Genomic DNA, 12,483 nt, shown 5'->3' with positions numbered 1-12,483 from the left:
AACTCAATGTTTATGTATTCAAATGGATAAATGTCCTCTGCACCTCATACTCCTTTTATAGGATTTATATGTTAAAACAAGTACTCATAGATTGACTCTTAACCCCAATTTAAAGATCTTTATCCTCAGACTTTTAGCATATTGAGCCATTCATGTTAGCATCTAAGCACAGTTTAGGCAGTCTGTGGCTGGCTGGCTGTATCTCTGTAGTTGGCATGTGATGGATAGATTTACAGTGACTACTGAATGAGAAGCTATTTCCCACAAACATCTTCCCCATGGCCCAGGGTCCCTGGAACCCAAGGTTATTCTTTCGATGTAGACTCTTATATCTTATCCCAAGTAGATAAGTATACACCTTTTCTAGGAAAAAGGGAAGGGCCCAAAATTGTATCTAATGTATGTTTAATATAAAAGCCTGACTATAGATATGTGACTACAGAGGAATTGTACAGAGAAACAGGGAGAGAATAATATAGGCCAGGACAGACTGACTCACACCCATGTCTCTCATACTGGCTGAGTATAATTTCCAGGAATCTACAGTCATCCTTTACAAACCTTTAGTAGTGATGTAGGCCTATGTATCATTATAACTAATTGTTATGGTTATAAAGACTAAACTATAATGTTATTTGGGGGCTCTAAACTAAGCTTCCATACCACTTCTCAGCCACCTCTTACCCATTCACCAAGATGTGGTAAGACTAACAGTGGTTTCAGAAGATTATCCTTATTTTTCCTGGCCCATACTCTTCTTTATCATTAACTGATATAAGTCTTGATTATGTGCATCTCAGCTTATACCTCTCTTCTATTCTATATAGGCCCAAGTGAACATAGTGACTGTCTTAGTCATGGTTTCTATTTCTGCACAAAACATGATCAAGAAGCAAGTTGTGGAGGAAAGGTTTATTCAGCTTACATTTTCCATATTGCTGTTCAACAAAGGAAGTCAGGACTGGAACTCAAGCAGGTCAGGAAGCAGAAGCTGATGCAGAGGACATGGAGGCACATTACTTACTAGCTTGCTTCCCCTGGCTTGCTCATCTTGCTTTCTTATAGAATCCAGGTCTACCAGCCCAGGGATGGCACCACCCACAATGGGCTGGACCCTCCCCGCCTTGATCACTAGTTGAGAAAATGCCTTACAGCTGGATCTCATGGAGGCAGTTCCTCAACTGAGGCTCCTTTCTCTGTGATAACTCCAGCTTCTGTCAAGTTGACACAAAACCAGCCAGTACAGTGACTAACAGAAAATATGGCTTCTCTTTGAACATTATCCCCCCTCCCATATTCCTGCCTAGGTACATGCTCTAAGATTCATTAAGTGAAGTTGCTTCATATGGATATGAAAGTTGATTCTTTCAGAAGTGTCTGCTATTTACTTAAGCCTTTCAAACTGCTTTCTTTATTGTAAGGATAGACACAGAAAGTCCATGATTGCATCAAGATCCTAAAGCCAGTGTTGTGACTAGAAAGCCTGGTGAAATACTAAGATAATAGCCAAAAGAGTTGGCAGTACATCAGGATAATGACAGCCTTGCAGATGATATCCACTTACACTAATTTCTGCCCCTGCCAGGTTCACTACTTGACCATGATAACTACTTGGCCATCACAACTCTGGGAGCTTAGTGTTTTTGTCATTATTCTGGGCATATGGCACCTGAGGTAGCAAGAAGCTCACTTACTTGGACAGCACATGACTCAATGTGGCACTGCCAGGATTTAAATACAGTCTGTTTTTCTTAAAAGCTTTATGCTCTGTTGCCATCTTTGAGCCTTTCTCCCTTTCCAATCCAACAGTCCAACACAGGAGGTCAGAAACCAGGAAACAGGTCTGAATAACAGAAGACTGGGTAGGAGTCAATGAAGTTGGAGGACTCCAAGTAATCCATCAGACTCCTGACTTACCTGGCTGGATGCTGGATATGTGTGGAGAGGGTTTCTACCTACTCTGTAGGGCTATGATCTAGGCCATTTCAGAGATTGATGGGTCATGGTTGGTCTTTCCTCTCAGTGGCTTCATATCACTGGTCTTCTCTGGCCTGCCCTATAGGATGAATAGAGATAAGTTGTTTTAGACTTTCCTGCTTGGTTCTGGGCTCTAATATTAGCACACTCCACAATTTTATTAAAAGTAGACCCAACCTGTATGGTCTAACCTGATGTTCTATTGGTCAGCCGTGGTAACCTGCCAGTTTCTCTATTCTTCCCTGTGAGGGATTTGAACTGTTGCTTAGGCTGCCTAGGCTAACAATTATCTATCTTCACAAGGAACAGATTTGATCTGACATCAAAGACACCCTGTATCTCTACCTGTCTCTCTTTCAGGAAGTCTGTCATCCAGCTTGACCTTGCCAATACCAAGAAAGCAATGATTGTCCCAGCATTTGAGACGCTGCGCTACCGACTATCTTTCCCCAAGTCAAAAGCAGAGCTGCTGTCAATGTTGGACATGGGGACCCTATTCACATTCAGGTGAGTGACCCTCACAGCAGTGATCTGAGGTACACAAAGGATGTCTCTCCCATAACACCTAGATGTCAAAGCTGTTGGCAAAGAGGTCAGTTGGTTGTATTAATATACTATAAAACCAAAGAAAGATACTCAACCCATTTTTCTTGGGACTGTGTCTATTCTCCTTTCCTGGCATGTTACTTGCTTTTTTTTATACATGGATGGTAGGCACTCTGTCCAGATGGAAAGAGAGGCTGGATATGGCAAACAAACTGTTTAAGACCCTGTCCTTACTCGTTGGCTCAGAATTCTGTATTTGGTATATACATAGCAGTGTTCTCTAGAAGAACAAAACTGATAGAATGGATATTTTAAATGTATTTATTAGAGTACCAACAGTGTAGAACCAAGAATCTGGTAATTGGCAGTCCAGGAAGCTGAGTACAATACCAAACTGATGCGAAGGACCTGGTAGATTCTTCAGCATATATTGGAAGCCTGAAAAAGCTCATTCTCATATCTCAGGGGAACTGTTGATGGCAGCAGGAACAGGATAGATAAATTTGTCAATAAAAGTGAAAATCCAGTGAGAAAAATTTTTTGTCTTCCAAGTCTGGTCAGTGTGAGGTGTCACCCACATTTAGAGTAGGTGTTCCATATCAACTAAAGCAAACAAGACAATCCCCACAGGACACCTCATGGACCAACCCAATCTATACAGTTCCACATTGTGACATTCTTGTATCAAGTTGACAATAAAAACCATAACAGTATGCATTAATTCTCTTGCTAAGTGGGTTTTACTCTGAAATCCTTTGTAGAGTTCATTTTCCTTTGGTGTGTGTGTAAGTAGTCTAATCTCTAAGCAATTTGGGCATGGAACAGGTATCTAAAGTCATCACCTGCAACCAAAGTCATCATCTAAAGTCATCAACGGAACTTCAAAGTTTCACACAACTGATATAAGAGTCAACTGCTAAGTGATAGCTGCAAGCAAAACTCTTGGTTTTCTCATTCCCAGACCCCAATGCCTCCAAGGGTATTCAGAGAGCTATGCTTTTTAGAATGTCCCAGAACTCCTCTACACAGTATTAATGAGCTCCAGGCTCTAACATTAACTGCAGCAGTCAAGACTAGGCGAGTAGGAATCCTGCTAATATCTTCAGATGAAACAATATGAAAGGAACCGTTACATTCTACCTGTTTCTGCTAACAGTTCACATTCCTCTATTTCATCAAATGTAGTAATGAACCCTCCTTTCTCTGAGTAAAAAGAATGCAGTTTTAAACATCCTAAATTGTGCACAGTATTTTAAGCATAATAGCTGGGTTGTTCTGATAATACAAAACCTCTGAAAGGCATTTCAGACTGTCTGTTGGTAAAGATATTCATTCCATGACACCAGTTCATGCATCCTTATATTTTGTGGAGAGTTGAGCATATCTGGTGAACCCAAGACTCAATCCTCAGCCTCCACCTTCCATTCAGTACTCTAGAAAGAAACCTAGAAGAATTCCTCTCTCCAACCCCAAAGGATCCCTTTCTACTGGACCAAGCATTGGGATGAACATGTCTCACAACAAACAAAAATTTAACTCCCTCCTTTTCGCATCAAAAATACTGATGTAAGTAATGAAATAATTTGCTCGGTGACACATTGCTAATACGTGGCAGAACCTGAAGAACCACCGGACCTGTCTTCTTAACTGAAATAGCATTGGGCTGCTGACAAGCCCTGGGTTTTCATATCAGTTCTTGTTTGAAAACACAAAATCACAAATTGGTGCTGGCAATTGTGATTTGAAGCCAAACCTTCATCTGAGTCTCCCACAGTTACTGTAGCTCAGTAGCCAGATATCTGTCAAATGTTCAAGGTAGTTTTTCTGCCATCTTCTACCCCAGGTGATGTGAGAACTCATTTCAAGGCCGTATCTCTAGGCATCAGAGTTGGGACCTAGCATGTTGTATCCATGATTACTGTTATGACCAGCAGCTTGCAAGCCATCATGTCAATTGCTAAATTACAGACTTTCCCTCTGAGAAATTGCTTTTGTCACCTTCTCCTCAAAGAAACCTTCTCCTCACCACATTTAGCACTGGAAGCTTTAATACCCCTCCCTCTACATCCTCCAGGAACATGGTGCTCAGAGAATTCACTTCATGTTAAAAGTTGATATTATTTATTATCTTTTCCTTTACCAGTCAGGTGTTGGGCCATAGGGAAATAGGGAAGACCCCCTCCCAGGGGCAAGGAGCCAGGGGTGGGAAAGCACAGTCTGAGGCCTGGGACAGCTGGAGCTGGTTCAAGGGTTTCAGGGTCTGTGACAAAGCTGAGGCTGTCTAGTTCTCAAGCTCTTGGACACCCAGGCACCACAGGAAACAATGGGAAGAGCTGAGAATAGGATAGGTCTAGCCTGGGGTGAGGGAAGGGGGATTCCAGCTGGTTGGGCCTGGGAGAGTCCTTGGTTTGTCAGTGGTTAGTTTGAGCTTGGCTTGGTTGTACAGAAAAATCCAAGAGTCTCTACAGGAGACTAGACAGCAGCTCTATAGGCAAGGACCTTCTCCATGGTTACCTACAAAGGATCCCATTGAAAAGAGTAAGTCCATGGTTTTAAGACATTCATTGTCATGGGGATATGTAGAATCATCCCCACTTCTCAGGGTGGGCCTGAGATTAAATACCTTTATTGGGGAAGAATGTCTGGAAAGGAAAGCTTATTGGCTAAGCCTTTCAGGCCTTTAGGTACCTCATTAAAATGGAGATCTCTGTCTTAAGCCTATGTAACTTGTTGTCAGGTCCTTTTCCTCATTTACATGTGAAGGGGCTTGGGTATTGCCTTTACCTGACTGAAATCTGTGGGGACCTATGGCTAGTAACAGGTGCCTGTGCATGGGAGCAGACAAAGCTGCTACTATCCCTTCAGGATCTCCAGAACTTTTAGCCTTAGCTCATCCAGGAACTAAGGTAAGCCTTAGCTTACCTTTCACAGTCCCACAACTGTTTAGTAAGGAAACAGCATTTGTGGAATGTCTTCCATGTGCTAGTCCTGTGCCAGTGTTTCTATCATTGTCTTGCTTAAGCTCCCGGGCAGTTTTCCATGACAGGTATGATTTTTCCCACTTCACATGAGAGGAAACTATTACATACTTGATTGTTCAAAAGTGGTAGAAGTGAGATTTGAACCCTGTACCAATGACACTACTTTGCTATGCTTGGAACGAAATATGAATTCGCAGTCATAACTTATGGTATGCCCACTAATGGTGAGGCCATTAGACCTGTCACTAACATCTTCCTTCCCAAGCTCCATTAAAGTAACAGTCCCCCTATCCTTTCCATTTAAATAACTTGCTTTGGTAGATACTGCTTCATTGATGGTATCAAACCTCAAGTCCCTACCTCTATACAACCTACCTGTCCTACCCAGCAACACACTAAGTCTGTTGGATTGAGTTTGTATGAGGGTCTGGCAGAAATCCAATATCTTTGATAAAACAAGCATTTTAGGGAAAAGTTTTAGCCCTGCCACTGGATTGCTACCTGCCATGGGTCACTCGCTTTCACAGCCTGTTTCCTTTGCAGAGCTGTTCCCAGGCTATTTACAACCCAGTGTCAGGATCATTTTTAGAATTTAAAACAATATGCATCTGCAACATTTAAAATTATCCCAACACATAGTAAATGCCTAACAATACAACTTCCTTAAAGAAACCCATTAACTGTATTTCTCTCTCCTGCAGCTAAGCTGTTGGGTCCTACCCTGCTTGTCTTTTGTTTCATGAAGCTTTTCTGTCTACCCCTAGGTAGCATCTTTCCTAATTCCTTTCTGTTATCTTCAATTGTACCTTCATTTTATTTCCTGCATTCACCTTTCCCACTACTTTCAATGACAACATTCCACCCCACACACTGGTCTCTTTCTCTTTCTGATATCTGACAATTTTAGATTATTTTTCCACTCATTATTTTCAGTGTATCTTCCTCACATTGTAAAACTAAATACATCATTAAGAATAGAGCACCAACCTCGTGCTGAGGAAGGAAAAAGCCAAGGATCTTACTTAAATTTGAAAAAAAGGCATTGAGATGAGGTGGGAAAGAAGGGTTTAAAAGGGAATGTGGTACAGTCAGGAACACAGAGTGAGAACAGAGACTTTCTGCCTCACCCCTTGCTCCTTCTACCCTTGTATGTATGTTGAGGACAGTAGCACACAAGCTGGCCCTTGAGCCAGGCTAAATAGGATTCATTACTATTTGCAACCCAGTATCATGATCATTTTTAGAATTTAAAACAATATACATCTACATCATTGAAAGTCATCCCAACATAGTGTAAATGCCTAGCAAATACAGTCCTCAGATTGTTGTATTGGTCATTTCTCATTGACATAACAAAGTAGTTACCAACAGAATACTGCAAAAAAAAAAAAAAAAAAAAAAATGCAGACTCACAACTTGACTGTCTCTCTGTTTCTATGGAGTAGCCAACTCTCTGTCTAGGTTATTGCTGTGTGAAAAGCAAATGTCTGAAGAAATGCAGGTCTCCTCCAGTGCCACAAGACCCTCTTTCTGTTTGCTGGGTGTTAGGGTTTCTTTTTTTGTTACCACAGACTGAAGTCTTTGTTCTGCTAGCTTTTGGACATGTACCCCCCATTGGCTCCTGGCTCCAACTGATTTTCACCCTGACTTTATAAAAAGCTCACAATATGATTCTTTTCTTTCTTCAAAGATTATGGATCAGATCATACCTACCTTGGTCATCTCAATTTTTATTAACTTCAGAGGCTTAGTAACCTTTATATCTATGAAAATTCCACCCTTGCTTCATAATATATAATATACTATAATCAGAGGGGTATCCTACTCCTATACTGAGGATAGAGCAGGATTACCAGTGGGCCCTGCCAGGAAATACTAGATATAGATTTATTGCAATGATGACAAGTACTCATTGATCTTTCTATGGAGTCTTCTCATTAGTGACAGATAACTCTGACAGGCTGAATTAGTTTCCTGAGGCTGCTGTAATAAAATACTACAAAATAGATAGCTTGACACACAGTTGCTTATTATTTAACAATTTTGTAATGTAGAAGTCCAAATTAAAGGTCATAGTAGATCCATGGTTTTCTAAAGGCTCTAGGAAAGATGCCTTCCTTATTCCTTTCTGCTTTTGTTCTTAAAATTGCCAGAAATCCTCAATATTACTTTTTTCTTGATGGGTTCATCATTCTAGCTCTTTCTGAATCTGCACATAGTTACTCACAAGTAACTTGAGTATACTTATAAAGATCCTGTTCCTTACCAAGTCCCATTTACAAACACTGAAACTATGAACTTGAATGAGGTTTCTGCAGGGACATAACAAAAAGACCATATCAACATATGTTTCTTCTTTCTCTTCATCACCAGGGTTGTAAATATTCAGCTTTCATTCTATCACTCAATGTCTTTTCTATACATGTCACAGGTATCATGTATGGACTAAAGGCCACGCACCCACAAACTTTGCCAAGTGGCGGACTGCCACCACGCCTTACCAAGTTGAGTGGGAAGCTGATTTTGAGCCATATGTTGTTGTGAGACAAGACTGCCCTGAGTACGATCGGAGATTTGTGGGTTTTGGCTGGAACAAAGTGGCTCACATCATGGAATTGGATGCACAGGTGAGAACAAAACACCAGCCTGTTACTATGTAGGGAAGGAGAGATAAACAGATATTAGAGCTGAAAAAGAACCTTGAAGACAAGATTCGAAAGGACCTTCAGAGGAAAAAGATGTGTTGAGGAACTAACACATGTGAGTCTGTTCTCTAGGCTTTCAATGTCAGACGTTTGTTCTTTCCTTGTCTAAGAATTAGGTTTCTGGCCAGGATTAGGCAAATGTAGCGTCCCAGCCCCCTTTATCTGATGAAGAAAATAAGCAGGATGACTGGTTATGACTGGACTCCAAATTGTATGATTGTCTCACTGTAAGTGGCACAAAACATGCCACTAAAATGTTGCTAATTATTCTGCCCTTCAATTAAAATGGTGCTGATTTCCTTTTTTTTTAGACTGTGCTCCATCTGGAAGCCTTTACCCGTTTATACAATACTTAGCAAACATGTACTTCAGAAGAAGTCTGCAGAATTTTAGTAGGTTAAGCTGGGTACTGTACACATTTGCAAAGGACTAGATGGCAATTACATGGAGCTTTGTTAGATCTACAGGTCACCCTGCTCAGCTCTGCCACTTTTGTTGCTCCATAGATGTTTTCTAAACAAATAGTCATGGCTGGGTTTCAGGACTGCTTCATTTATACAACCAAAGCAAATGAGACAGGCTGTAGTTTGCCATTTGCTACTCATGAGACACATGTTTCTTTGAGTCTAAGCCTTGCCAGGTAACTGAGGGCCACTGATATTGGTAGAATTTTTGAAATACTGTCCATGTTGAGCCAAACAAAACATGTTATCTATCCCATGGTATGGGGTGGTACTCATGTCATTACTCACGTACCTGCTTACAGACCATGAATCCCAGCCTACCTTTGCTGCTACCAGTAAGAACAGTGATATTTCTGGGCCAAAAAATGTCATATGGTGACCATTCCAAAAAAGAAAAGTGTTTTGTTTTGTTTTTCTCCCATCATGAAGGGCTACCCTTTGTTTTAGACTCATTTACAGAGTTTTTGCAAATGGACCATATTCTTTCTTATACTTGACTATACCACTTATCAGACACAGTCTTATCCATTCATTCCAGTGACGTACTGGCTGGTGGATAGGGTAGCCCACTCTGTCCCTGTGTAAAATGCCCAGACAGGTGGGCCCTAGGACTCTTCTAATTTTTTTTTTTTTTTTTTTTTTTTTTTTTTTTTTTTTACTGTACTGTCAGTTACCGTCCTCTGCCTGTCTCATCTTTCATTTGCCTTTCTGAGTTTATTCTTGTCTGCTCTGTGCTGAGAAAGTAGATGACATTAATTCAAATTGGAGCAAAAATATAGACTGTGCATGGCCTAGGTTCTGTCTGTGTTATGTATCCTAAATTTTTGTCACTGTTTTGGCTGTTCAGAGGTGTTGTATATTTGTTTGTTTCCTGCCGTGTAACACATATTCTATGATACCATCAGTTATAAGAAGTTGGGGAGTATTTTTTACTTTTCTTATGCTTCAATAAAGCAAAACATTTTAGTATTTTATTTATGTAATTACATGTATATTCTTAAGACAGGATCTTATACTATGGCTCAGAATGGTCTGAACGTTGCTATCACCTACATTGACCTGGAATGTGTGGCAATCTTCTCATGTAGGCTTTCTAAGTGCTAGGTTATAGACACAAGCCACCACATTGAGCTTTAAAATTTGCATTTTTTCTTGCCTTCCTTTTATTTTTGTTTTGTCCCCTCTTTTTGTACTTTTTGTGAAGACTATTACATAAACAGATGATAGAGGCTATTGCACAGTAACATCATTGGACCTTGATTATGTGGTATATGGGGTGTCTCTGGGGCAGATATGTGTTGTTTCTCTTCTTCCCATAACATTTGAGTTTAACCCTTGTACTCATTTTTCAAGATAGATTTTTCTCATTCTCACTTTGTATATGAGCATACCAAGCTTCAAATGACTCATATTTTGTACGAGGTCATGGACAGAACCCTGAAGCAAGATATTCTGGAAGTATTGTGCCCCATCCTCGTGTTATTGTCCAGTTCCTTGATTCAGAATCATACATAACCCAAGGCTCTTACAAGATCTCTCATTATTCTTGTCTTCCTCCTAGGAGTATGAGTTCACCGTGTTGCCCAATGCCTACATGATCCACATGCCCCATGCCCCTAGTTTCGACATCACTAAGTTCCGTTCCAACAAGCAATACCGAATCTGTCTCAAAACCTTGAAAGAAGAGTTTCAACAGGACATGTCTCGGCGATATGGCTTTGCTGCCTTGAAATATCTTACGGCTGAGAATAATAGCTAACACTATGGAGGCCACCACTAGGGAGAGACATGCCACAAGGGAAGAGCCACTTTCTGCCTGGGGCCCAGCCTTTGAAGACAAAATTCAACACTACTTCTTTTGTTTGTTTCCCTTTGTCCATTTGGCCAAACAAAGCTGCTCTTTTCTGAAATCTTGGACAGAGACCCAGCCCACCATGGGTGCTTCCAGAATGGGACATAGAAGGGTGAAAGCAAATAAATAGTTAACAACTATTAACAAAGCCACAGTCCAAGTCAGGATTTATGGATGTTCCCATTGCTTTTTAACAATTATGGGTCAAACCTTAGCTGTTGGGGAAGTAAAAGCAATAAAGTTCCCTACAATGGACATTTACCCTGCCATCTAGCTGGGTTCCCATGTGGAGAGCAACCCAAGGGCCAAAACAAATATATGAAGACTCTCATAGGGACATTATACATGTAGAGACCCATCGAAAGAATAAATTTGTTCTTTATCTTCAAAGTCACTCTTGTTTTGCGTTGCTTGAATTTGGGAGATTTTGATCTAATAATCCAAGGTTTTTGAAAAAAAATTTAATTCTTAAAGCTCTAAAAAAAAAAAAAAATCAACACCCCCTCAACAGCAGTGGCCCTGCAAAGACTTGGAGAATGTTCACATGTGAGCAGCTTCCTTCATGATGAACACTGAGACCACCTGATTTGAAGTTTCTAGTCACTAGATCCGAGGCTATGACAGGGACTACAGAAATATGAGGCCAAACACTATATGCAAGTCACATTTTCTATGGACTGTGACCAAGTCATAAGGAAAGGGCTTCGTGAAAAAACTTCAACACTCATAGAAGGTATGAGTCCCTTCTTAGGCCTCTAGAAGAACTTGAACAGTTCAAACAAGTCAGATTTGATCACTCGTATGACTATATTGAAGTCACTGGAAGAAATGAGTCAGGTACCTCTATGTTCTTTCCTGACTCACTGTTGGAAGTGAAAGAGCTGATGAACTTAGTTTCCCCTCAGGACCTGTCGGAGTATAGGCAAGCACCTCTTCATTGTGCATATGGAAGAAACACTGAACCCATTTTTTTTTTACTTTTCCTTATTAATGTTGTGTTTACATTGATGAGAATAAGAGTTAATGGCTTACCCTCTACTGGACTGTTTATATTGAGTTGCCATGTTACCAGCAAAAGCTGCATTCAATAAATGAAAGTACAGACTGTTTTTCTTCTGCTTTCCACTCTTATAAGAAGCCACATGACACATTTGGTCTAGAGGGCAAAGTTAAATCATGCACAATACCTCACCCTCTTTCTTTCTCACTATTTGAAATGTCACTTTTGTTTCCCGTTTCCCTCCCAATTCAAGGAAAATGTAAAAAAAAAAAATGTGCATTTATTTCATCACTGTGGCCAGATGTTTTATATTTTAAGTATATAAATTGTGGCAATCAGCATAATTCAACTGAATAATCTGTTCTTAAGGGACTCCCTTGTCCTGTGGAGCCCTATAACTGTCCAATCAATGAGATCACTACATGTAGTGTGTTCAAGGGTGTTTTCCCTAGATTAGTGTAAAGTGAAAAAAAATTGTCGTTAGAATTAGTTGTCACAGAGGTACAGACAAGTTTGTGTCTTTATTAGTTACTTTTGTTACTGGGACAATATCTGACAAGGGTTTATTTTGGCTCAGAGATTGAGACTTCAGCCAATCTTAGTAGGGAAGGCATGGGAGTAGGACTTCAAGCCACTGATCACATTGCACCTGTAGTCAGGAAGCAGACATAGGTGAGAGAGCACACACAGATTGCTTTCTCCTTTTTTGTTCAATCAGAGACGCCATTCAATGGGGTGATGCTGCTTGCACTTTGGGTAGGACTTCTCACTTCAGTTAGCCAAATCTAGATAACTCTCAGATATGTTTATAAGTTGATTGTCCTAGTTAACAATATTGACTATCACATTGTATACACATATATATCATAGTATATATAATACGCATATAAAAGAAACATCTGCATGTATAGCATATAGACAGGATTTATCATTATCAAGGTAACACATAATCATAATC

General features: G+C 40.3%; 1 protein-coding gene across 1 annotated transcript in view; it reads left to right on the top strand.

The window, feature by feature from the left end:
* The window catches only part of LARGE1 (LARGE xylosyl- and glucuronyltransferase 1), a 405,800-nt gene extending 394,257 nt beyond the window's left edge, over positions 1-11,543 (top strand). Inside the window, exons 13-15 of the mRNA XM_080936852.1 lie at positions 2,338-2,484; positions 7,936-8,131; positions 10,235-11,543. Of these exons, the coding sequence (XP_080792978.1) occupies positions 2,338-2,484; positions 7,936-8,131; positions 10,235-10,432 (541 nt within the window). The 3' untranslated portion in view covers positions 10,433-11,543. The remainder of the gene's footprint in view (positions 1-2,337; positions 2,485-7,935; positions 8,132-10,234) is intronic.
* The last annotated feature ends 940 nt before the right edge of the window (positions 11,544-12,483 follow it).

This window comes from Micromys minutus (genome assembly GCF_963924665.1).
Source record: "Micromys minutus genome assembly, chromosome: 24".
Taxonomy (NCBI): domain Eukaryota; kingdom Metazoa; phylum Chordata; class Mammalia; order Rodentia; family Muridae; genus Micromys; species Micromys minutus.
This window is presented reverse-complemented; position numbering and strand designations above follow the sequence as displayed.